This window comes from Humulus lupulus, chromosome 8 (assembly GCF_963169125.1).
Source record: "Humulus lupulus chromosome 8, drHumLupu1.1, whole genome shotgun sequence".
NCBI lineage: Eukaryota > Viridiplantae > Streptophyta > Magnoliopsida > Rosales > Cannabaceae > Humulus > Humulus lupulus.
Window position 1 is genome coordinate 55,823,693 of NC_084800.1, and position 27,595 is coordinate 55,851,287.

Sequence of the window (27,595 nt, forward strand, 5' to 3'; positions counted from 1 at the left end):
CTTGGCGGGTAGTTGCTTGATATTGGCGAGGGCGCTGATTTGCATGTCCATCCTCATTGCGGCCACGAACTGCTTCCGAAATGCTAACTGTAGCCCGGACCATAATTGGATGGACCCTAGTTTAAACCTTTTCCACCACTCTTCGGCGGGACCGCCCAATGTGATGGAGAAGCAGAGGCATTTGTCGTCGTCACTGACGTGAGCCACGGTCATGAGTCGGTTGTACCGGGACAGATGATCCCTAGGATCAGTATTTCCAGTATAGGCGGTGAGGCTCGGCATCTTAAACCCCTTGGGCAGTACGGCGTCCAGGATGTGTCTCGCACACGGCTCCTTATCCTCTTCGTCGGAGTCAGTGTCCGCACCTTCCTGTTTGCGGACCAGGCGATCAGTGACCTTTTTCAATGTGGCCATCTGCTCCATGAGCAGCTTGGCTGTGCTATCCTCTAGGGGGATTCTCTCGTTCCTCCTGTCGTTGATGTCGTTCCTGAGGTTGCCGTCCCGAGGGAGGATTTTTTCTTTGCGGGCCCGCTCCTTCCGGGCATTCAGTCCATCGCGCAAATCTATCTGGGAAGTGTCGTCCCCTGAACTGAGAGCGTGACGATCCTCACGGCGAGACCGTTCTCGACGGTTCTTGTTGACCGAGGCACTGGGGTGCAAAGACCTTTCCCGCCCGTTTGGCCCTGGGGCGTGCTGGGGCTGCCCATTCTGCGGCCGCGTCCCCTGCGGATCGATCGAGTGGCCTCGTCCTGGGACGGGGCACACCTTCTCTTTCCTAGGTAACGGCCGTGAACGTGCCTCGACTTTTTCGACGGGGGTGGTCTTTTCCCGGGTCTTTCGTCGTTCCTTTTCCGGGACTCCTGGGGCCGGCTCGGAGAAAGGCTCCAGGGGACGCACCGGGCTGGCACCTCTGGGGGCCCCAGTCTGTTCTTGGGGAGCGGGTTGCTGTGTTCCTAGAAATGGGCCAGCTGTAGGGTTGGCTGCCGGACCCTGTGCGGCCATGAGCGCCTGCAGGGCTTGGAGAGACTCTTGCATTTGGCGATACGCCTTCGCTTGCTCAGCGATCCTGGTTTCCTGATCCAGGACTCGCTGCCTTAGTTTAGTCACCTCCAAATCCTGCTGATCGTCGCAGGGGGTCGTGGGATCCGCAGCTTCGTCGTGATACTCCTCATTTTCTTCCTCATAGTACTCTTCCTCGTTTTCCACTTCGTACTCTGCCCCACCCTCGTAGTCCTGCGACTCATCTTGGTGGGATTTCTGAGGAGGCACGTCCTCGGGCAGGTCCTGAGGAATGCGCTGAGAAGGCAGCGGGTCTCCGTTACCTTGCTCTGGATTGGTAGGGTCGAAGGTGGTGTGTCGCGTGTTCACCATCGTAGTAAAGGCCTGACGTTGGCGCTAGCTTCCTTCAGCTCTCAATGAAAGCACCAAACTGTTAACCGAGATTTTCGGCAACTCTATTAATGAATAATATTTACTAATAATAATAACGGAAATAGAAGATTGACACAGTGCCTTTACGTGGTTGGGGCGTTAATTAGCCTTAGTCCACGAGTCTATGTTATTAGAGCTTGAAGAAGCTTTTACAATGGAGTTTTCTCTCTATCTTTCGACAGAGATTTTGTCTTTCTCCTGGGATCGAGAGAGAGTTTACAGTGCTCTGTGGCTTATATTTATAAGCTGATGGGAATACCGGGTCTGGGCCGGACCAAACCTAGGCCCATCGGGGAAACGGATACGAGCGACCTCTGTAGTGGAGGCCCAATACAAAAAGAAATAACATACACGGAATTCAAACCAGCTAAGGCCCAATAGGTTGACCTTAGAACTATGCCTCGCCCGGCAAAACGACGCTTTGGTTCTGACCACTTCGAGTCACGAGGCTGATTCAGGAGACAAGACCAGTCAGGGTATTTGGCTGCGCAGTCCTGACACATCAGTGTGCATTCTCGAGGTGACCCTTTCTGCAGGCGAAAAATGGGGACAACGCCCACGTGGAATGAGGCGGCTTCGGGGTCCTGGACGCTTGGGCCCTTCGACTGGGGATCAGGTGATCCAGATCCGTTTACCGTTGGCCCGCTCCATTTACCATAAGTCCAGACCATATCAGGGTCCGAGACCAGGATGCACAGGCCGCGACGATCCGGACGCTTGGGGCATCGCCCGGAACATCCTCATCGAGGGACGAACCCGGAGGCGCATCACGGACACTCCAATGGGCCCAGTCTCGAGTCCCCGGTCCATACCCGGCCCCTAGGGCACTCTCCATACCAAGAGACCTTGGGCCGGGCCCACGGGCCAAGCCGGCCCTCTAACAGCGGGCCAAGACGAAAGCCCAGAGCCCATGCAGGAAATGGGGATAACATTACATTATTTGGATATATCTCATATATCTAAATATTGTAACTCTTTATTATATGTTACAATATGTGACACACTTTGTCACATTTATTTAATCTAAAACATTATATTATAATATAATATAATTTTACATTATATTATAAAATAATATAACACTATCAATTATCATATAATTCAAAACAGCCAACAGGATAAACACATAGTGGCCATGCCGTCCCAGGCGCTTTACCAGGCCCTGGGTTTGCAGTCTTCACCGTGAGGATGACTCCAGCATCCGAGAAGGGTCTTGCCCTAATGGCTCGCACTCTGTGTGCTCAACGCCATTCCCGGCCCTTGCCGTACTCGGCTTTGCACTCTGTGTGCTAGCGCCGTTCCCGGCCCTTGCCGTACTCGGCTTGACACTCCACATGCTTAACACTGTTCTCGGCCCCTTGCCGTACTCGGCTTCCTGCCGTTCTCGGGCTTCATCGTTCATTCACAAATATGCAATACATAGCATATAATCAACAAATACTTAAACTAATACAAAACATAAACAATATGGCTATGCCCTGCAATTCAATCACATAGGGCCATGCCCTGCAATACAAACTATAGGGCCACACCCTACTCTACGGGTACAACAGTTTTCTTACCTGTGTCCCAAGCTTCCTAAGCACCAAAATCCCGAACACATTCCTCTAACCCGAGCCTCACTGAAAACCTAGTCACAACGCATCAACAATAGCCATCCATCAATCTCTAATCCATTAAATAACTTTGGGATAAAATTCTAGTCTCTGGGACCTTAGATTCTACCAATCCAGGTGGTAAAATCCTTCCCGAGCCTTAACTTTTGGGTTCCCGAGCCAAAAACCTTCAAACAACCAATACATTGAATTAGGGTCGTGGCCTAGCCCCTTAAGGGCCACGGTGCGCCCAAAAACAGAGGTAAAATGCCTCCTTGCTGGGAGACACGGGCCGCGGCTTTCCCTTCCTTGGGCCGCGGCGCGCCTGGTAAGCAGAGGCCTCCAACCTCTTCACACACACAGGCCGCGACACCTGAAGAACATGGTCGCAACTTGAGCCTCCAAACCAAGAAAATCACCATTTCTTTCTACATTTTCCCCGAGCCAATTCCTCTAAAATTAACCCAAATCAATACCTAAACCCAGAATTAAGCCTGGACTTTCCTTCCACACAGTCTAGACTCCATAACAAGTCCATAAATAATCACATAAATTCAGCTAATAACCAAATTAAACTTAAGAATCTAATTCACATGCAAACCTATAACTCTAACCAAAACTCAGCAGAAACTAAAATAATTCAGTGATAGGTTCCTTACCTCAAGGATGAATTCGAGCTTAAACTAGTTCTCCAACTCCCTAAGCTTATCCTTCCCAGGTTCTAAGCCTTAACTTCTGAATCTCCTCCAAAATTCCAAGAACCAGCTGTGTCCTTAGAAGGATGAGAGAGAACCGAGAGAGAGAAGAACCAGGTCGATGGATCAGCATAAGTTGGCATTGAGTCATTGTGGACTGGTAGTCCAAGTGAGTTCATCTTTGTCAGCAAGGATAAGTAAATGGTACAGCTGATCAGTATTCAAATCTCCTTCATGGAATTCAAGGTCTATCTTATTAGATGAAGACTTTATTGTGACTTCCAAGTTTTGGAAGGGTTAAGAAGGCCATGAGAATAGAGGTAAAATTCAATGCAGATTAATACTCTCAGACTGGTGGTAAATCAGAGAGAGAGGGTTATCCAATTATTATTGAAGGAACATCTTATAAGATGAATGCATTAATGTATATCTGGATCCTGAGGTGGTTCAGGGGATTAATGAGATTGCTGGACATTGAAGCTTGGTTGCTCATTTCTCAGAATAAATGGAAAAGTTTTACAGAATTGAAAAGCAGGAATGTGGAATTCCAGGTAGGAGAATTTATCTTCTTTAAAGTATCACCATGGAAAGGGGTGAGGAATTAAGGCAAGCTAAACCCTAGCTTATCTCGGTAGTTGAATCCTGGATAGGTCTGGATAGATTGATTTTGGATCAGCTATACCTTAGCATTGGCAGTTGTATACAGTGAGTTATGTTGGTGACTAATCACCATGCACCTATCCTGTTAAAGCTAGTGAGATGCTCACTTATCTGTTAAACCCTGGTGACCCTATCGTCACATGGCTGGAGGGTGCTGTCCCCGTATTGGTGACTCTTGCGATTGTCACCTATTTGTTTGGACTGTTGGTCCTGGATGATTATTATGAACATTGTTGATATTATATCATGATATATTGTGTTTTCTTGCTGGGCTTCGGTTCACGGGTGCTATGTGGTGCAGGTAAAGGCAAAAGAAAGTTGGACCATCCTTGAGTTGGAGAGGTTAGGTGATGACGCGTACATATGCAGCTGCTCGTCCGCCACGGCCGAGGTTTAAAGGGGAACTAGAGTTAAACCCTGTTTTGCCGCATAAAACGACCTATTGTAAATATTTTCTTGTAGTAGACTCTGAGATTATAGTTTTGGGATCCCAATATATATATTAAACGTTCTAATGAAACGTTTCATCTTATCCAAAAAAATTAATCCCTAAACCGCTAATCATACTTAGTTACACGATTTTGGCCAAATGACTCGATTAGCGAGTTTAGCACTGTTTACAAGGCACACCGTAATGGTCCCTGGAGTTGGGGCGTTACAGTCTCGGATCGTGCATCACAAATATATCACCACTCACACGTGGTATCAATCACAATATACATAAAATATAGCATTTATGCCCTCAACGGGCTAAAATTATAAACATGCCCCTAATAGCCAAAAGGGACCCATATGCATATTTAATTCACCTAAACATGCATTTATAATCACATACGTATTAACATAATAAATCAAGTATTGCCCTCAAGACATGCTAATCAAGGCCCTAAGCCTTATTAGCAAATCTGGGATGCTACAGAGTGGGCCAGTTCTTGATCTTGTCTAGAATGTAGAGCTCGACCAGTACCCGATAGCCATTCGGAGATAGTTGAAATGGGGTTATGCTGACAAATTTGAGGAAGTCGACATAGTATTGATGCAGCGGCAGGGCTGCACCCACTTAGAGATGTGAGGCGCTCTAGGGCTCGAGCCCGTGAATACTTTTGTGCGCCCTCTCATCCTCCCGAGCTAGACGCACTAATATTTCACTGTTACCTACCTCATAGTTGGTGAGTATTTTAGCCAAGGCACCCCGATGCCATAGCTTACTCGGAATGCCTTTTGCTTTAAATCCTATGGTAGGATATGGGATATCTGACAGCATCGGACCAGCGTTGGCCTCTTCCTCTGAGAGGCCAGTTCTGCGAGGTCTCACCACTGCCGGCTTCGAGCTTTCCCGTACGATAAGAGTCTGGCTTCCACCAGCCACTTGTTTCCCTTTCTTGGATCGTTGTTTTGCCTCTCGGGCCATCTAGAGAATCTCATTGTCAAAGGCGTAGAACCCTTGTTGGTGGAGCTGATGAAGCTCCCCGGACATCTGAAAACAAACACCAAGCAGTTAGCACCTTGACCCGAAGGAAGTTGGGCCAAAATGAGAGCCCCTAAGACAACTGCTCGGGGAAGGAGAAAGAAATAGACTAATGACGCTAGGGTGTCCTCAGAGCCAAGTACTTGACACCAGAGACACCACCAGAAAAGATGAACACCATCGAAGATGAGGTTTCCAGATTCCGGTCGAAGACACAAATTAAGGAAAAACGCCCCAGAACACTGCCCATTTATGACTGCAAATAAGACAATAACATCCTCTGAAAGGCTTGAAAGACAACCCCTAAGCATGCATCCTAAATCCTCTAATATGCATGAAAACAAAAAGTCATAGTTCAAGGACACTTACTCGAAATGTAGCGTCGAATTGTGTTGAACCGAGTGCGAACTTTGAAGAACAGTTTACCGTTCACCCAGAAGTACGAGGCTTCGCACCAGTCATCTAGAGTGGCAAGGGGGCTGGAGAGGAGGCAATGTCGGAAAATGGGTTAAGAGGTTGAGAGATGTTGAAGAGTTTGAAGGCACAGGAAATTTGAAATGGGCTAAAGTAACGTTGAAAATTTGACTATCAACCTTTTATAGGTCCGGTGATTGGGGGCGAAGTAAATTCACCCTAACCATTAGCTTATCTAGGACATGGGTACTTGAGAACAATCCAAGGATCGAAAATCATAGAGGTGTGGGTCGTGATCATTGGCATTGGAAAAGGGAAATCTCGAGTATAAACTGAAAGGATGCCTAGGGTATGTAAAAGACGTTTCGGGCTGCGGAACTGACCTTTCATTAATTGCATAGATTGATGGGCCCAACAATGGGGTTCCAACACGTGGCAGGAAATCTCATAGTGACATCAGCAGAAGTCCAAATGTTCCTATTTGAGGGGTTTTTGAAGTTTTCCTCAGCTTTAAGTCTCCACTATTCGATGACGAATAGAGACTTGGGGGGGGGGGGGCAATGTTGTCCGTATTTTCATCCAAGGACACGTGATCTTCCAAGTAGGACATGTGGCACTCCGAGTAGGACATGTGGCAATCCGAGTAGGACATGTGCTTATTTCGATGAGGCCACGCCTCGAGGATAAGTCCTCGGGAGGTCGATTCTACAGTCGGAGATATTTCCCCTCGGATAGAGGGAGGATGTGGACATCTCCCCAGGGCCATGTCCCGATAGCTACGAACATCTTCCTAAGGCTATGTCCTGAGGGTTGCTTGGCAGTCCGTGGGTTTCTTGCCATCAGTTATATTCCAGGCGGAGGGCCTTGCCCTCAGAGTCTAAAGAATAAGCCAGGTGTCAGCCAATGCGGGTTAACAACATCAAAGGAATACCTGACAACCTTTTTGGGCGATCCGCCTACAGTGTTGTCGATTGTACGACTCGACCATTCACACTCCCACTATGCCGTCTGACATGGAAATACGTACAACATGCCCTGATAGTACCAGAGGCATGTTCCTCATAAAGTAGGTACCTTTCTGCAGTGGTCCCCACGGATCTCACTTGGGCCATGGTCTCTATTCAATGCAGCCCAATGCATTGAATTAATATTAATCCCCCAATAACGAGAAGTATGTATATTAATTACAAATTATTAGTATTAATAGAGCTGTGAGTCTCATTGTAAAGGGGTTGGTTTTTTAGAGAGAAAACACCTTATACTCAGAGCAATCTAAACGCTGCCTGAGAATACACCATTGAAGCTTGCCCTCACAAGCTTCCAATTCTCTTAATACCAGAGACTCGTAGACTAGGGTTCTTTTATAACCTGAACCACGTAAAAATCCTTGTGTTATATTTACTTATTTCTTTAATCTCTCTTCTTAAGGTTGATAGCGAAAAAAGCAGTCAACATCATGAAAATCATGATTTTAAGGGCCTATCAAGCTTGTCATCGAGGTATATAGAGGTGCATTGAGTTTTATTATGAAATTCATGATTTTAAGGCCCCACTTCAACACATTTTGATGTACCTCGATGAAACTTGATGCAATTCAATAAAAATGCATAACTTTTTACTCGGGTGTCCGTTTGAGGTGATTTTTTTATTTAATTTGGGTATTTTTCGAGATCTACACATTTGAGATATATACATACATGTTTGAGAAGTATAAAAGTTGAAACCATATCCTTCTTCAAAAAATTGGGGTTTTGTTTTGAACTTTGGGATGTTTTCAAGCTTTAAAATCCTCAAAATGTGTATATACACATCTAAAACGTATAGATCTTGAAAAAAATACCAAAATTAAAAAAAAATCACCTCAAATGGACATCCGAGTGAAAAGTTAAGTATTTTTATGAATTGCATCGAGGTGCATCGAGATGTGTCAAATTTCATCGAGGCAAATCATTATCTCCATGAAAATCGTGATGTATCGAGGTGCATTAAGTTTTCTGTAAATTTTTTACGTTTTAGATTTGAAAAAATCACAAAAAAATTGAAAAAAAAACCAAAAAATTATGTAACGGTCTGTTCAAAATGTATAAATTAGTGTCTTAATTGAACTTTTAGTGTGTTTAAGTTTTAAATCATAAAAAATTTATCATGAGTATTTTTTTAATCTCCATGGATAACTTAATATAGAAGATAAATGGAGGGGGAAATAGATATGAGAAATGGAGGGGTAAGGGAGAAAGAGACACGAGAATACTAAGAAAAAAATTGAGGTGGGTAGGTGGTGTGGAGGGGTGTCGGCCTTGGCCATGATAGTAGAGGGAGAAGAATAGGGAGGAGGACACAAGTGAAATAGTAGCATGGAAATATCATGTGTATATAAGATTGCATTTTTGTTTATAGGGTACCTCATCAAGCACAAAAAGTCAAATTGTCCAATACAAATAGGTAATTTTGTACTTAAAAAAAGATTAAAATGTGTACATTTGTTTTTTCAATATTTTTGAGAAGTTCATTTGGAAAGAGTAATGTTACATTTATCTTCAAATTGCCAATTTTTTTTTTTTTATGTATATTCAATTTTACCCATATATATTTTAAAGTGAAACCATATTAATTTTGATTGGGTGGTTGAGATTAAATGCATATTATTGTGTGTGAAAATTGTATGTAATTTGAGTGTTCCAATCATAGTAAAAGGTTGAGAAAAAAAAAGAGTGCACATAAAAAAAATCCAAGCAAGCCTATCAGAATTACGATTTTACTTTTATTGTTGGGATTTTATGTGATACTAATATTATTACTTTAATCCCAACTATTTTTTTTTTGTTTACTTTAATATAATTGGTTTTTTTTTTTGGCTATCAAAGAAAGAAATCATTTTCAAATTGTACATCCCAACAATAACAAATAATGACCCATTAAACATTTGAAAGCAAAAGGAGACTATAATTTATAAACAACGTTTTACTTTTTAGTTAATAAATCAACCTAAAAAAAGCAATAAAAATAGCTATTACATATCAATAAACGTAGACGTTTCCTCTTATTAAAAAAAAAGTATATTATTCTCATAAAGAAAAAAAATTAAAAAATGTCTAGAAAAGAAGCCGAGAATTAACGGATACTGAACAAAAGCAGTTGGTTACAATTATTTTATTTTAGTTTTTAAATATTTATAGTTTTTTTGAAAGATAAATATTTATAGTTCAGAGGTGCCAATATTATATATATAAATATACATATTCTCCATTTTTAATAATTATTTTAAAAATGTTTATAATAGTTAATTATGTTTAATATTTATATATGAAAGACCGACGAAGTGGAAATCGTCTCTCTTCCTCTCCACTATAGATTCGATACCACTTTTGTCCTCCTCTGTACGGACTTTATCGTCAGTGGCCTTTGGCCAAACAACATACCTCAATATTCTCCGTTTTCATTACCAAGAATCAGAAAACCTACTTATACATATATTATTTAGATATATATATACATTTATTTGCAATTATACATAAAAATATAATTGAATTGATTCCGGCTTCTTGTTGCATTGTTTGGGAGATTCATGAGTTTTGTAGAAATTCAGGTAGTATTTGTATGATTTTGATTGCAGGTGTAGGTTGAGGAGGGTTTGCGGTGAGTTTTCGGGCCCAGTCGTTTCAGGTATTTCTATTCTTGAATGCTTTTAGAGCTCCATTATTTGATATGCATAACACGAGTAGATCCACTTTGAACTGTGTTTTGATCCGTTGATCAATTTGTTATAGATTTTGGGCTCTTGTCTATATATTTTGGGAGGAGTTTATATGGGATGATTCTTTTGATCTGTAAATGGGTTTTCGGGTTAGCCTTGCAATTACTGATTAATTAGCTCTCTGTTTCGTGAAATGGACATGTGATTTTGGCTTTCCAATTTTTCAGTCGAAGATGAAAAAACTCAATTTCTGTGAATTGGGGTTGGTAAAGTTTTATTTTTTCGGGGCTAGGGAAATGATTGCAATTAATAATTTATGATAATGTTTCATTTCATGAGTGATTGATTACTCTTGCCTTGCCTTGCTTCGTGTGTGGGTTTGTGCGTGTGCCCTGTTTGTGGTCTTTTTTTTTTATTTGGCATGTTAGGTTAGACAATGGCCTGAAATTTTGGAGAGTTGGGATGTTTTTTTTGTGCACTCGTTTCATGTGCATCTTCTGTTAGTTAAATTGCTGAAAAAAAAGGAGAAAAAGAGAAAAAGAAAGAATGAAATAATCCATTTATTTTAAGACCTTTTACTGTATGGATTTTCATCTATTTGTTTGTTTTTTATTTTTTTTTTGTAGAATGAAAGGAGGTTTTTATGGACTAAGGGCTAAAGAACTGTCTCTTGTTACCATTCTACTTATGTGCACGACCGTTTTTGTATTGACATGGAAGAGAACCCCGCTTCTTACCACATTTCCACCCCAAGGCGGATTGCAATTGACTCCAGGTCAGCTTACATACACATATATATATCTTATATTATTTTTCCAGCATTATGTGTAGTGTTTTTTGCTCACAACCAAAGTTATTGCTTCATGGATTTTTAATATATCCAGAAAATCTTGGTTAGGACTGAGGATGATGTAGTTAAATTCAGTCTTTATGTAGATTTTAGCCACTGTTAGAAATGTTGCAAAGAAAAGGGTATATTCAATAATAGCAGACTAGCAGTGCCTGCACTCATAGTGGTGTGACTGACATTATTCGTCTTTTTTGTATCGAGACTGATTTCTTGAATGCTCCTGCAGTTGGCTTGGGTAAAGAAAAAGTGGCATTTGCAGTAAAAGATTCTAAAAGTGAAAAACTTGGAAAAACGGAAACAGAAAATGAAGAAATAGGAAACCAAGTAACAGAAAATGGAAAAACAGAAACAGAAAATAAAGAAATTGGAAATGAAAAAACAGAAATGAATGAAAGCGTAGTGAGAAAGGAACTTGAAGAGAAGGGAAAAGAAAAAAAGGAACATGAAGAAAATGAAAAGAAAGCAGCTCCAGCAGGTCCCGTGAAAGGGTCTTCTAAAAGCAGTAAAATTATGAGTAGCAATTATCTGTCACTTCCCAACGTGAATAATGGTAATATATTGTTCTTTTTCTGCTTTCTTGGCGTAAAACCTGAAATGGATAGTTCTTTGTAAACGTGTATTCATTTTCATTGACAGGGTCTACACCTACAGATTTATTTGGGGGAAAGAATGGAGAAAATTTGAAGGATCATAGTGTAAATCAAGGTTTCTCCTTTCTTCTTCTTTTTTTCTCTTTATTTTGTACGTTGTTCCTGCACTTTATTTGATCAAGAGAATCTACAAATACTAGCTAGTTTCAAATGTGTGTTTTTTGTGTGCTTATATTATAACTTGTCAATCTAGCAAGTTTGATTTTGTCTAAGCAATCATTTTTTTTTTGGGGAAATTAATAAGTGATTTCACGAGTCATTATTGATTGGTTATTTGCAATTTGCACATTGTTTTGTTTCCTATAAATAAATTGATGATATGATGATGGCATTGTCTTTTGGACATATAAGCAAAATGATTCGTAAGACATAAACAAGATAACTCTATTAGTAACAAATTCTGAAATTGAAATCATTGATCAGTCCTACATATTTATATATCTTGGTGATGCTTTTTCTTTTCTGCCATGGTCCGTGTTTCTGTTTTAGTTGGATGCACATAGTGGTGGTTACTGAATGTTAAGAATGGCTTGAGATCTTTATTTTCTTCCATGTATATTGCTGATAAGTGATTATCTTTTTGTTTGTTGTGCTAGCCTGCAATTATGGAAATGGAAAATGGGTTGTAGATCACAACCGGTCTTTATATTCAGGGTTCGGCTGTAAGCAATGGCTTTCAGAGATGTGGGCTTGCCGGATGACACGGCGTACAGATTTTGCCTATGAGAAGCTCCGGTGGCAACCAAAGGATTGTCAATTGGAAGAATTTGAAGGTTCTAAGTTTTTAAAAAGGTACTAGAAGATTCTAAAAATGTTTTTTAATATACTGATTAGAAATTCATATAGATTATGGTTCAAGATTTTGTACAAAATCATTGAATCTGACCTAACTTTCCTGTTTTGGTTGCTCGGTCTAGCTTGCTGAGATGACATATGCAGAAAGATTGGTCCTTGACATTTTTCTTCCATAATGTAACTTTTCCTCTGCTCTAATTAATATGGCATTAAGTGTAGGGATTCCTGTTGTTAGTGTTGTCTTAGTGGAACTAATTTTCTGTTGTGGGTGTGCATGATGGTTCTCTCTTTATGAGAACACATGCTGTTGCTCGGTACTTTTTGACTATGCTTTTACCATCTTCCCCACCCACCTTGATTGTTTGACTTGTGGCGTTTTCTCGTAGATTAGCCTCCACTTCTTATTCCACGCGTCTTTTTTCAAGTTATTTTTGAGTCGCTAATAATATGTAGGAGTATGATGTTTGCATTGTTTTACAGGATGCAAAACAAAACTTTGGCTTTTGTTGGAGATTCACTGGGCAGACAGCAGTTCCAGTCTCTAATGTGCATGGTCACTGGTGGTAATGAGAGGAATGATGTCATTGATGTTGGGGAGGAGTATGGAATTGCTCGTGCTCATGGCAATGCTCGTCCTAGTGGGTGGGCATATCGATTCCCCAGTACCAATACCACCATTCTCTACTACTGGTCAGCAAGCCTCTGCTATATAGAGCCTATGGACAAGTCAAATCCAAATACAGATTATGCCATGCATCTTGATCGTCCTGCAGCATTCTTAGTTCAAAATATTCACAGATTTGATGTCTTGGTTCTGAACACGGGGCACCATTGGAATCGTGGAAAGCTCAATGCAAACCGCTGGGTAATGCATGTCAGAGGTGCACGAAACACTGATAAGAATATACAAATCATTTGGAAGGCCAGAAATCTGACAGTTCACAGCATTATCAAATGGGTGAACTCCCAGTTACCAAAATATCCTAATTTGGAAGTATTTTATCGATCCATCTCACCTAGGCATTTTGTTGGTGGGGAATGGAACACTGGGGGCAGCTGCGACAATACCACTCCGATGTCCATAGGCAAGGAAGTGGATCGAGACGAGTCTAGTGATTCTGTTGCTGCAGCTGCAGTGAAGGGAACAGGAGTTAAGCTGTTGGACATTACGGATCTTTCCCAGGTCCGGGACGAGGCTCATATATCCTGGTTCCGCAGTTCAACCGGATCATCTGATTGTCTGCATTGGTGTTTACCAGGCCTTCCAGATACATGGAATGAAATTCTTTTCGCACAATTATAGTCTCCTCTAGTTGATTCTAAACCACAACTTGTTTCCACAAGATGCCCTGAACAGGTAAAAGGGCAGTCTTTGAATGCTGTGCTCTACAACATGATACAATTATCCGGGATGATTGAAGCACCGAATAGAGAACAGCCCAAATTTGATATGTGAAAGAAAATGGCAATCATACAAGTGATAGGTATTTCTTGATTGAAAGTAACGACCATGCTAGTCCCCGTGGTCTTGGCATCAGTAGATATATGTACTAGTTGTAGTTAGTTAGTAAGCCATACCTCATTCCCGGTTTTGCTGATATTGGTGCTTCCCTAGTTGTTGGAGACACTGGAGAGAACAAACAACCATGTAAGTTTTTTCTTTTTCTCAACTCTACAACCAAACATCACATTTATTATTTGGTCGTATCTTCTGTTTAGGATTAGAAAACACACATCTTAGGACATTCGGAATTTTATTACTCTTAAATTATATCCAATGCACGATAAATGTGTAATTTTTTTTGTGATTATGTCCGATCCGTGTTCATTTTTGAAAAGACTCTTCTGTAGCTAGCAATTTGCACTTTTTAATAGATGTAGTCTGTAGACCTTTCCTTTGAGGATTTTCTCTTGTAGGGCAGGACATCAAAGACTGTCAATTATGGACCATGTATACATAAAAGCAGTTTGATTATTGTATAATTTGATTACTTAACATATGTGGCCTGGTCTAGTCGATGAGCACGTGTCTATATTGACTATTTTTCTCTTTCCTCTCTTTAGAAGAAACCATTTGTAAATTGCAAATATATTTTAAAAAAATAAAAAAATTATTTAATGGTAGAGATAGGTACAACTGTCTAGTCAAATTTAAGAGTTTATAGGAGGCGTAACTGGCCTGCTAAAGTATATGCCCCTAAAAATCATGCACGTTATGGATGAATTTAAATTTAAATTATATATATGTTGCAAGTAAAATCAGTGCAATATAATATTTGAGAATTACTAGCTAAAATCACGACTGTTTAATTTCATCATTAAATTATTTATCAATGGAGAAAAGAAGCTCATTAATCATACTAAGTGAGTGATGTGAGCTGCCCCCCATCTGATTGATTAATAATAATGGCTTTAAAAATCATAGTGCGATGATCAGTTAGGCCACTACTACTACGCCATAGAAAACAAAAGAAAAAAAGATTTGGGTGTTACATCATCCCTTTATTATTGGTGCTTTAATAATGTTATTGAGGTGGGATAAGCCTAATCCGATTATGCATATTTTTTTTTCGTATATTTAAGAAAATTAATAATAAAGAAAAACTCACATTGCATAAAGTTAATCCACTAATTAAGATATTAGCATGTTAAGATTCGGTGGAGTTAGTCAGTTGAAGTCCCACACGCTCCACCGTCCCACTTAATTAAAAAAGAAAAAAAACACAGAAAATAGATATGACAAGGACACGTGGTTCCACATGGTGGCTGCCACACTGGAGTTTTCCTCCAAACGTTCTAAAATCTAAACATTTTAACGTTCGTCTAATAAATTCCAAAAATTTATATTTTAACGTTCATCAACGGCAATCTTCCAGATTGAGCCTGATGCACGTCCACGTGTCACATTACTGTTGGCTCATACTTTTGGCGTTTGGGCAGCTAGACTAACCCAGAGCCCCGTGTATCGAAAATGGAAATAATACAGATCAAAAAGGCTTTAGCTTAGCTTACATTTGAAGAAAAGCATACTATTCATATTTCATTTCATATCCGTTGAAGAATAATCTCATATTCGAGAATTAAATTAAAAAAGTTTAATTTTTTTTTTCTCTTTCTCCGAACTCGAAAAAACCTAGACAAGAAAGAAAGAAAGAAATTGAAAAAAAAAGAAATCTTTCTTGATCCTCCGTATACATGGCGGAGGAATTCGACAAGGCTGTGGAAGATGGTCTCATGCTTTCTAAGCGGCTCTACTACGGGAAGGACAGAGCGGTGGCTCCACCGAAGCCGTTGCCTGCGATGATGAAGCCGGGGACTCACTCTTATCTACCGACGGCGCCGATGGTGTACGCGGTGATCTACGACCCGGCTATTGTTGATAACCCAGACATTCCGAGCTACCAGCCGCACGTGCATGGCAGGAACGACCACCCGGCGCTTATTCCGTTACATATGCACGGGGTTGAGCTCGAGGTGGAATGTTATTTGGACACGGCGTTTGTGAGGGTCATCGGATCTTGGAGACTTCATTGTGTTATGGGTAGTAAGAGCTGTGGCTGTCGCGTTGCTATCCCCATGGGTGACCAGGTGCGTATTTGAATACTGTAGAACACAAAATATTTTGGAATTTAAAAGGTCATCCGTGAATTTGGTGTGTTGGCTACCAGTACAGTTAGCCAAAAATATTGGGTCCCAGTTGAGATTGTTAAGTTCGAGGGCTTGGGCCAACTTGGGTTCTTTATGTGGTTGAAGATGTTGAACCTACTGTTCTTAGTGGCTAAGCCGAAAAGGATAGTATGTCTACTTGGAAACTTCGGACTTTCGCAGTTTTATATTCTGAAACAGCTGAACCTCTCAGCTGGGTTTTTGCCGTTTCGGCTAGAAAGTGTGATTGAATACGAAATAATCAGAATTCTTAATCAAAGGAATAAACCTTAAAGAAATCAAGTTTTCTTTAAAAAAAAAATTGAACACGAGGAAGATAAATCAAAATGATTTATTTAATAGCTTTGTTGTTCCATGAAAATTCTTTATGATGCTGGTTTCTGGGTATTGTTAAATTTTCAGATGAGAAGTTATAACATGAGTCAGTATTCACTAGTTTTATTGTTTTGTATTGCTGTCTCTCTATCTTTGTTTTGTCAGAAGAACAATGTAATGTTTTTTTTTTTTTTTTACCGTTCTCAATGTGTTTGTATTGCTTTCTCTCTATCTTTGTTTCGTCACTGACAAATGCAGTCTTTTTTATTCACTAGTTTTATTGTTTTGTATTGCTGTCTCTCTATCTTTGTTTTGTCAGAAGAACAATGTAATGTTTTTTTTTTTTTTACCGTTCTCAATGTGTTTGTATTGCTTTCTCTCTATCTTTGTTTCGTCACTGACAAATGCAGTCTTTTTTTACCGTTCTCAATGTGTTTGTATTATTTGGCTAACAGGGTTCAATTCTAGGTGTTGAGGTTGAGGTGTCTAGAAAATCGTATCGTACGCAATTGGTAAAATTGGAAGACAATAAGGATAGAGAAAAGGCATCCTCCACTTATGGAGGTTTCCTGAAGCCCCATATATTTACCATGACAGTTCCACAGGTACCTACTTGTATTATAGTACTGTCAAAATTCATTCTTTAAGTTGATTTTTTTATATCTGTGTATACATTTAGTTCAATTTTCACTAAAAAAATTATTTTCGCTCTCCTTGAAGGTTGACGGGAGTTCCATTCTCTCTATTAGCATGAGTTGGTCCCAGAAATTAGTGTATACCGATGGTCAGTTCACTTTGAATGTACCCTTTACTTTTCCTGATTATGTCACTCCTGTTGTGAAAAAAATTTCAAAGAAAGAGAAGATCCAATTGAATGTGAATGCTGGTACCGGAACTGAAGTGTTATGTGAGGCAGTCAGTCATCCTTTAAAGGTGCATTCTTATTGAAATTCTAATGTCCTTTGTATTTTTGTAGTAGTCTATTTTTCTTATGTAGTCTTATTTAAATTCCTGATTTTCCAGCAAGTAAGGCGACATGCAGGAAAAATGGGATTTTTATACGAATCTGAAATCTATTCTTGGTCGAGTACGGACTTTAACTTCTCATACTCGGTAAGACTCAACTGAATATTCTGCCGCTTCATCTTGATGGTAATATATACTACTAACAGTGGCGGACCCAAATGGGTCCTAGGGGAGCAGTTGCCCCTATTTTATTTAATATTTTTAGACCTTTATGTATATATTTATACTAATATCAAATATGCCCTCTTTAACATAGAATTTTCTATATTTTTATTAATATACCTTCATCCAATTTTTTATTTGTACATACTTTTTATTTATATAATCAATATTACTATTTAATATAGGCCCTTGATAGAATAAAGTTTTGAGTCCGCTTCTGACTACTACATGGCTAGTAACTTATTCAGTGATTGTCCTTTACATTGTAAAACCACTTGAAATTAAATGATAGTGATGTTCAGAACTACATTTTTGTTTGGAAGTGTGCAGATTCCAAACATTCTTATTCTAGCTTGTTTATGTGTCTTAGGTTTCTTCAAGCAGCATACATGGTACTGTTTTCTTGCAATCTCCATCGGTGCATGAAGTTGATCAAAGAGAGATGTTCTATGCCTATCTCTTTCCAGGAAACCAGCAGAATAGGAAGGTTGGTCCTATAGTACCTCATCGAACCTTGATGTCTCTTGCTTTCTTTGATTATTTTTTTGGCAATAATATATCATCCAAATTATTTTGATTGTATAGGCATTCAGGAAGGATATAGTATTTGTTGTCGATATAAGTGGAAGCATGCGAGGAAAGCCTATTGATGATATCAGAAATGTGCTGTCTAAAGCTCTCTCTAAGCTTGATCTAGAAGATTCTTTTAGCATCATAGCATTTAATGGAGAGATTTTTCTGTTCTCAACATCGATGGAAGTAGCTACAAAGGCGGCAATTGAAAGGGCCACTGAGTGGATGAGCATGAATTTTATTGCTAGTGGTGGAACCAATATATTGCTTCCTCTAAACAAGGTTTTTTCTCCCCTCTTCAACTGGGATTCACCATATATTTTCTGTTCCTCTTGGTTGCACACACAAGTGGTGCATTATTGTATGCAGGTTTAGATAGTTAAAATCTGGTATTTAATCTAGGCCTTTCTGAAGTCATCTCTATGGTTCTGATTGTCCATTTCTGATTTTTTATGCGTCTTTATATGCTCTGAAAATAATTAAGCGAAAGGGACTAGGATCAGTTACAAGTTTTAGCCTAAAATGTTAAGATTCGTGTCCTCGTTATTTGAATTTACATCTGGATTTAATTACTTCTATAGGAGAAGCTACTTTTTATGAAGTAAATAGCTAAATCAAAATTCTTTTTATAAACAACCTTATTTAACATTGGTCGAGTTGCATTGGGCTTATTTCCGTTCTTATTTTTTGCTTTAGGCACTAGAAATGCTATCAAATGCCCAGGGCTCAACTCCAATGATATTTCTTGTTACTGATGGTGCTGTTGAAGATGAGAGACAAATATGTGATGTAGTGAACAGACTTGTTGCAGAAAAGGGATCAAAGTGTCCACGTATATACACCTTTGGCATAGGTAATGGTTACACTCTTCATTTTGGTGATTTTAAAGTTGCTCCACATATTTTCATATCCACTCGCTTTATGGTTGTTAGGTAGAGAACTTGGTTTCTTTAAGCGACTCTTCATCTAGCTGTAGCTGTTCTAATGTTAAACTCCTGTGTAACTCTTCATCTATGTTTCATACAGGCTCATTTTGCAACCACCATTTTTTGCGGATGCTTGCAATGATTAGCAGGGGACAATATGATGCAGCTTATGATACCGGCAAGTGTTTCTTCTATAAATCTATATTTTATCTTTTTTTTTTCACTTGTGTCGAGAAACTTGATAAAATCTTAGTTCTAAACAAAGCCTTGAGTTGTTTTCAAAATAAAGAATTAGGAATTCAATTGGTGCATTTCAAAAGAAACCGTCCGTGAAGTTTGATTATAGTTTGTTGAGTTAATTTAGTATAAGAATAACCAGTTGCTGATCTGCCCAAATTTCATGTGCTGATTATTTCTCCTGACGGACAGATTTGGTGGAAGATCGATTACAAAAATTAATTACCAAAGCTTCATCTTTGCTTCTTTCAAATGTAACATTTGATGCGTTGGATAGTATTGATGAAGTTGAGGTATGCTGGTCTTCTTTTTCACTACATTCTCACGTGTCATATACGGTGTAATTAATTTTAATCATTAATATTGTCAAGTGGGGCCTATGTGTGTCCCAATCATTATACTCAATGTATATGTCCTATGACTAATGCATACATAATCAATGACTGCGTCCCCTTAATTTCTTTGCTAGGTGTTTCCCACCCAAATACCAGACCTTTCGTCTGAGGGTCCACTACTTGTATCTGGCAGATATCGAGGAACATTCCCCAACTCTTTTAAAGCTAAAGGTGTCTTGGCCGGTTTGAATAGTTCTGTAATAGATTTGAAAATACATAATGCAAAGGACGTACCACTTGACAAGGTAAGGCATCTATTAGCGAGAGCGAGCTTATTTATATTAGTTTCTAATTGTCCTCATTTAACTAACTTTGTTTTATTTATTTTTTGGGCCATAGATATGTGCAAAAGAACAGATTGAGCAGCTTACTGCTCGGGCATGGTTTTCAGAAAATAAAGAACTCGAGGATAAGGTTCGTTGCTTGATCCTAACTTTAACTCCCAAAGAAGTAAAAACTAAAATAAAATTGTTATTAATTTGATGTTACTACATTAAGTGGATAAACTTTTCCAATTTCCACATCTAAATGACCAATACTATTTTATCGAGTGTAAATGACATGAATTAAAAGTTCAGTACTTCCTGTAAAATGAAATAATGAACTGTTCCTCTTATTGGCAGATAGCAAAAATGAGCATACAGACGGGGGTAATATCCGAGTATACTCGTATGATTGTACTTGAGACAATAGGGAAGAAAGTTCAAGATGAGGTACTAATATTTATTACATAATACCAATGCTGCAAAGTGTATTTCCACCAAATATAATAGATTTGATACATGGATGGGAATGGGAAGAAAGAAACAAGAATCAGTTCTATTAATGTTTATTATCATAAAACCATATATTGCTTTTGTTTTTCTTATGAACCATCTCAAATATACAATTAACAAACAGGTGCCAAAGAAAGGCCCACCCGAGCAGAAGGTGATACCATTGCCAAGTCTATGTATTGGCTTCGGTAACTTGACTGCAACGGCTGAAAACGTTCCTCCAGGATGTGAAGAGGCAAAACTGCCTGAAGTCGCAGAAATGTTTGTGAAGGCAGCTTCGAATTGTTGTGGCAACATCTTTAGACACTGCTGCTGCATGTGCTGCATCCAATGTTGTTCCCGGATGAACGACCAATGTGCAATTGTACTAGCCCAGATATGCACCGGACTAGCAATTTTTGGCTGCCTTGAATGTTGTTCATTATGTTGTGCCGACAATGAATAGAAACTTCGGTCCGAACAGATTATTTAATTATCTGTTGCATATAGTTTTTACACTTGTAATAGAGATGTGTAAATGAAAATATGAGGTTTTGTTACACTGGTTCAACACATGTATAATCTGTCTAATTGTATTCAACACGTTCCTCAATTTTTAACTCTGTCTCTTCCTCTTCGTCCGAGTCAACTGATCTGTGGTGGAAAGTCTCTTGGATCTTCGTTACTCCCTTCTCCACAGGCCCTATTGCTTGATTTATAGTCAATACAACATCGCTCACAACCTGCACAGATTTGGCACTTGAGTGAACATCAACTAATCTAGTTCTTGTTTTTCCAAGAGAAGTAGTTCAACTTACATGGTGACCTCCTTCAAGAACTATGTCCTGGACACTCTCAGTGACACTTGTTCCAGGAGCTTCAACCTTAATTTCTTGCTTCTCAAGCTCAGCTGGGGTGTCACCATCTTTTAACCTAAGCTTTCCTCTGCTTGATTCAGTGGTCACACTCCAATGGTTGATAGCCGCCGGTACATAGTGGTACCGCTCCGTAGAAAAGACATACATATGAGCAACAGCTGCTATAGCCATCTGCCAAGCCAGTAAACATAAACCTGCATCATCGTTGCTTTAGGAGTATACGAAACAATACCCCAAAAAATAACTTTGTAGATTTAATCAAGAAGACTAGACATTTCAAGATTTATGACCTTATCGGAAAACAATTTGCTGAAGTTGACCACATCAATAAGGGCACTTCAAAACGTTTGGTTTATATCCCTTCTAATATGATTACGGAAGTGCATCAAGTATTTTTAAACCAGAAAATATGGCTTCTTGAAAAGTTTGGCATCAATGTTTTAAACTAAATAAAGACAAGCCAATGTAGAAACACAAAGTGGCTAAGAGAATTAAGTGGAGTGAAGGGACTCACTTCTATGCAAATCAAGAAATCCTGCAATCCACTCTGTACTTCCCCCTCTTTAGGTATAGCTCCAAAAGCCCGCAGTAGAGCAATAGCTACACCTTGCCACCAAGTAGCGAATACAATAGCTTTGAAACTAATGAACTTTGCAAGTGGTTTTATTGGTTGAAGTCTTTCATGAGTTACATTGTAGAACTGCACAAGGCAATACAGAGCCCACATCTGGCTGAAGTTCAGTACCACTGCTAGGTAGGGATACCTACAACCAAAGTTGAGATGTCAAAACTAGAATTTGGTAAGTTAAAAATGGTCATCAAAATATATATTTAAAAGGGTAAATGGTATAATGAGAAGCATACCCATAATACCACTTAAATTCTCCATCACCATAAACACCTAAGAGCTCCAACAATAATGCTAAGAAGGCACAAACGGTTTTCAGAATCATCTGGGTTAATAAGAGAAGATATCAGAATATATAAGATATAAATATATATTTTTTTTAAAAAAGAAAAGAAATGATCAAGAAGCTACTCACATATTGTACAAGGCCAAATTTTTCTATTGTCAGCAAATCCTTTCCAAGAATACATGGTCGTGTGAAGAAGTTCCAAAGTGACCTATCTTTCTTATTAATGGGATTTTCACTTGCCTCTTCTATCAGTGGTTTACTGAGTAGTTTTCTTGATTCGTTTTCAAGTACTTCTATGACACTTGTTTCTCCTCCTGCCATAGTTGTAACAATTAAATAATATATATATATTTATATATATATATATATATATATATATAAAAGGGTGAAAGAGTGAGTTACCAAGACAAGCAACCAAATAGCTTCCAAAAGAATACAAGGCAAATGCTTCATAGCAATTTCTTAAAATGTCACACGCAAGAGACAACTTTGGATTCCACAAGGATATAATCTGTTGAGTGGTGATCATAATAAATCACTAGTCTTAGAATCTTTATGAGAAGGAGAAAAAGAATGCGAAAAATAACATGCAAACAATTGAATATAATTAAAATCTTACTGATTCAGTGGCATAAGTGGGTACTATAAAAAGAACAGCAACAATCCATTTTTGTTCCTGAAATTTACATCAAAACTTTATTATATATGCTCCCAACTAATGCTTTCTTTCTCATAAGATGTGGGCCCAAAACCAAGACAAAGTGAAAACTAAAACCGATCAATCTTTCGATATATAACAACAGTAATATATAATGTTAATGTAATCATATGGTAGAGACGAGAGAGGAACTGACGGCAGGATTAGTATATGATCTGAGATGTTGAAATATGAGAAAGATGGAAAGTGAGAATGCCACAACCGCAAAGCAGCTTGCGACTATGAGCCCTGGTTCATGAATATCCCTGTAAATTTCACTTTCAGACCCTGAAGAATAAGCATTATTTATCACTACTTCAGATTCCATTTTTGTTGAATCTATTTATGAAAAACTGAAATAAAAACAATTTTATTCCTTTTGAAATGATAATCAAAACCGATGTTGTATTGGGTTTGATAGTAGCCTGTGACGTTGACAAGTGTATTATACTCGAAACTTACTTATTCCTCATCGTGGCTACACGTAGTTTGTTCGGGACAGTCTCCTCCGATCCACTAGACGAGTCAATTCTTGGACACGTGTACTTTTCTCCGTCGTCGGCGGTCAAGCCCACACGTGTACATATAATTTGGCTATTTGTCGTTTCTTCATGTGATGTTCCATGCTGTTTACTGTTTCTTTGCCCCATGTTGATGTCGTTTCGGTATTTTGTTATCGTTTCTTAAGACTATTGTCGTTCGTAGGTAGATGTTTTCACGATCAGATGACTGTCGTACGTAGTATCGTTTAATCATATAATAGATTGTTTTATCCGCGTGATGACGTGATATTTTGTCTGATCATAATACATTGGACTTCGTAATTCAATATATTTTTTATTCGGAACCCTTTTTACGGGTTTTTTATTTTATTAATACCTACATAGAAACCTTTTAATTCATTTTTACGGTATATAAAAAGTTCTTTAATTTATATATGATTCCAAAACTTTTTCTAACAAAAATACATTTTATACTAGTGAAATCAGGTTTCTTGTCACATTTTAAGGAAATATGAAAATTAGATTCTATACCCATTTTTTTAGATTTCAAGTTGAAATATAACTGCAGTCCAAAAATATTACAAAAATAACAACTTTTTTTTGTTTAACATCCTTATTATGCCCTCTGCGTAATTTATTATGTTATTTTATTTTTGTTTTGTTTCTAAATAAAATTATTTTCTTTATTATATTAATCTTTAAAATTGATCTGTTTCATTTGTATTTATGAAAAAATGATGAATTATGAAGAATGTAGAAAGAGTAATTTAGTCAATATCATACTAAAAATGGATAGAAACTTAAAAAAATTATTTATATGGATATAAATGATTAATTTAAATATCAACGGGCTATTTATTAAGTTTTCACATCTATTTTGGACATTCCAAAATTATGTGTGACCAAGAAAAAAATATTTACATGCTAAAGGCTTTTATATCTCTTCTATATAATAAGTGTGTAGATATCATAAATTCTTGGTTTTAACCGTTTTTTATTTTTTTTAATGTTAATTTTAAGAAAATATTCTTATATTTAACAGAATATTCTTATATTTAAATATAGTTTGTAAACACTTAAACTTAAATAAAATAAAATAAATAATTAAAAAAAATATATGATATTTTTGAGATATTTTATAATGATAAGTATTTAAAAATAATAAAATCATATGTTTTATAACTTAAATAAAATTTAATTAAACTTAAACTTACTTATTAGAATAATATCATATTAAACATATAATATAATCTACTATGAATTAGCAATAAATTGTTTTTTTTCTTCTAAAAACTTAAATTTAAAATCTACGTATAATATTTAATATTACATTGAACATATAATATACAATATCTTGTTGCCACTTCCAAATTAAAAAACTAGAACAAACATAAACTTAAATAAAAATAAATAAATTATTTAATTAATATAAGATATTTATTTGAAATTTATATGACATTAATATAAATTTAATAAAATAATTAATAAATTATATAAATAAAACTAAGCAAACGTGCATATTGCACGTAGTTTGTATTTAGTATATATATATATACATACTAGATACCAGCAACATACATTGCACGTTTGCTTAGTTTTATTTATAGAATTTATTAATTATTTTATTAAATTTATATCATATTCGTATAAATTTCAAATAAATAAAAATATTATATATAAAAGAATGAAATAAACATATTAAATGAAAAATTAAACAAAAACATTGTTTATGATTTTTAATATATATATATATAATATGATAACTTTTTTAAACATAAATGATAATTTTGTGAGATTTTTTCTTAAATATACATTTTTTTTCTTTTTTACGGTTCCTATTTTTTTTCTTAAAAAATACGCACTCAAGTTTTCAAAAATATGATTTTCAAAGTTCCATAATTACGAAAATATAATTTTTAGGAAAAACAACTAAAAAGCAACTTGAAAACAAATCACTGGACCAACTAAACATCAACAAAAAAAAACCTAAAAACAATGTGAAAAAAAACCTAAAAGCAACGTGAAAATAACTTGAAAACAACACAAAAAAAGAAAAAAAACGTAAATGTATTGCCCTGCTAATTAGGGTCCATTACCAAGTGTGTTTAAAATTACTGCTGGACTTACTAAACAAGTCATTTGGACCAAACATGTGACTAAGTTACTAAAGATTTAGGTATTAAAAATTTGGTCAAGTCATAAACATTTTCATTTAACCAAAAACTCTGTTCATTTCACGGGATCCCCAAAACACAAGTTTAAAAGTCGGTTACAACACCAAGGTTACAAAATAAGCCGACCTAGGCGGCAAAACTGGGTTCAACCCTAGCTTCCTTGAGTTTCTTGGTCATGGCGGTCGAGCAGACTTCATATGTACATGTCACTGCTATCGCTCTCCAACTCATGGCTGGCCAAACTTCTCCTTACCTTTACATGCACCACAGAGCACCCGTGAGCTAAGAGACTCAGCAAGAAAACATATTCAGCAATTCACAGAGTAATACATCTGACTAGCAGTAATAACTGAAACTAGCATAAACATTTTACAGATCAGCAACCATAGAGTTTCACAAGTGTGTGTCGCACTCCCTTTCAATTTATTTGACCTCCGAGCCAGTCAAATGCTTGGTGCACCCCTAAGGTGGCCCAGCCATTGTGGCCTGCACTCCATGTGCGTATGCCAATCTTAGCTTATAAGCCAAGTCCTCCAAGTCCTTGACTTATGAATTGAGCCTCACATACCCCCGACTTGTAAGTTGAAGCTTAAAGACCCTCGACTTATAAGTCGAGCTTCAAAGATCCTCGACTTATAAGTCGAGCCCCTCAAATCAAATATGTCTTGACTAATAAATCGATCTTTAACCAAATACCACAACAGATCCCCGGTTTATAAACCGAGCTCCTTAGTCACAGTAGACAATCACGTAATCCATTTATCATATATATACAGATACAATGTATTATAATACATTTAAACAAAAACACATAGGCATAATCATAATCATGCCCATTCACCGGCCTAACGCCCAAATCAAGATTATACTCACATTCGGGCCGAGCCCAAATCATGTATATCATATTCTAGGTGCATTCGGGCCGCGACCCGCCCCAATTTGAGGCTTAGCCTCCCCAACACCAGACACGCGCCGTGACCCAACCTAAGAGGCACCGCAGCGCACCCTCGCGACAACGCCCTCCTTGGTTCCCTTTTGTTAAAGAGGGCCACAACACACCAAGAACAGGGTCGCGGTTCGACCCTTTCGAACCCCGAATTTCTAGGTTTTTATTTAGCCAAACCCAGATAAAATCAACCCCAAATAAAGCTTAAAACCTCGATTCAACCCCCATAACTAATTCAACAAATCACCAGCAACAAAACCCAACTCAGAACCAAATTAAAACTCATCAAAATTCCAAAATTCAAACTCAAACCTAAGGTTCTAGAAATGCTTCAACCAACGGAATTTAAACTTAAAATTCAGAGTAATTCCTTACCTCCAATGGTTGTCTTATGATCCCAAGCTGCTCCTAGCTTAATCTTAAACACCAAATCCTCAGCTTCCTTTGCTTTGCTCCTTCAATTACTCAAAGTCCCCAATTCACCAAAGAGAGAGAGAGAGAGAGAGAGAGAGAGAGAGAGAGAGCTTTTTCCTTCTTTCTTTCTTTCTTTTTGAATAGTTCTAAGGTTCCAGCTGCCTAGACCAACATATCCCTTTTTGCCAAAAAGTCTAAAATGCCCTTACCACTAACTTAAGTCCTCTAGTGATCTCAAGGGCAATTCCGTCAATTGCTAGTTCCCGTGAATCCTCGAGTGTTCCTCTAAATCCCCAACTATATCAAAATAATAATAATTTAATTTCCCATTACCCGACAAATCCCGGCAATGTACTAATTACCAAAGTACTCCTAAGCTCACCCCGAGTCGGGTATTTTACCCTGTTGTGACTTTTCCGCTAACTTACTCACCAGGATCGCCTCGGTCGAGTAGCCCAAATATATCCACATAATAATGTGGTCTCAATCACACAGATGCAAATTTACAATTATACCCTCAGCGGGTCAAATTACTAAAATGCCATTCTTATAAGAAATGGGCCCACATACACATTTAGTATTTCTAAACAGGCAAGCATAATTATATTATAATATAATTCACATAATGACATGCTCATGCTATATTAACACATAATTAAAATAATTATTGCCTCCCAGCCCCCTAATCCAGGCACTAAGTCATATTAGGGAATTTGAGATGTTAAAGTAAAAATATAAAAATTTCCTTAAAACTGTAAA

General features: G+C 37.9%; 3 protein-coding genes across 3 annotated transcripts; 2 read left to right on the top strand and 1 right to left on the bottom strand.

Annotated features, from left to right (window-relative positions):
- The first annotated feature begins 9,541 nt into the window (after positions 1-9,541).
- On the top strand, positions 9,542-14,156 carry LOC133797322 (protein trichome birefringence-like 16). Its single transcript, XM_062235194.1, has 6 exons — positions 9,542-9,926; positions 10,584-10,732; positions 11,034-11,357; positions 11,444-11,512; positions 12,054-12,249; positions 12,733-14,156. Exons 2-6 carry the CDS (start codon positions 10,585-10,587, stop codon positions 13,553-13,555), a joined length of 1,560 nt encoding a protein of 519 aa, XP_062091178.1. The 5' UTR covers positions 9,542-9,926; position 10,584; the 3' UTR covers positions 13,556-14,156.
- A 1,082-nt stretch (positions 14,157-15,238) lies between these two features.
- Positions 15,239-20,878, top strand: LOC133797319 (uncharacterized). The gene is made up of 13 exons (XM_062235193.1): positions 15,239-15,840; positions 16,689-16,838; positions 16,954-17,166; positions 17,257-17,346; positions 17,792-17,908; positions 18,007-18,276; positions 18,691-18,847; positions 19,021-19,098; positions 19,350-19,450; positions 19,627-19,797; positions 19,892-19,966; positions 20,176-20,265; positions 20,453-20,878. Exons 1-13 carry the CDS (start codon positions 15,448-15,450, stop codon positions 20,771-20,773), a joined length of 2,226 nt encoding a protein of 741 aa, XP_062091177.1. The 5' UTR covers positions 15,239-15,447; the 3' UTR covers positions 20,774-20,878.
- A 16-nt stretch (positions 20,879-20,894) lies between these two features.
- LOC133793533 (protein LAZ1 homolog 2) lies at positions 20,895-23,127 on the bottom strand. Its single transcript, XM_062230863.1, has 8 exons — positions 22,957-23,127; positions 22,722-22,778; positions 22,505-22,613; positions 22,229-22,416; positions 22,050-22,138; positions 21,700-21,949; positions 21,126-21,356; positions 20,895-21,050 (listed from the first exon to the last, which is right to left on the bottom strand). Exons 1-8 carry the CDS (start codon positions 23,125-23,127, stop codon positions 20,895-20,897), a joined length of 1,251 nt encoding a protein of 416 aa, XP_062086847.1.
- Between the last annotated feature and the right edge of the window lie 4,468 nt (positions 23,128-27,595).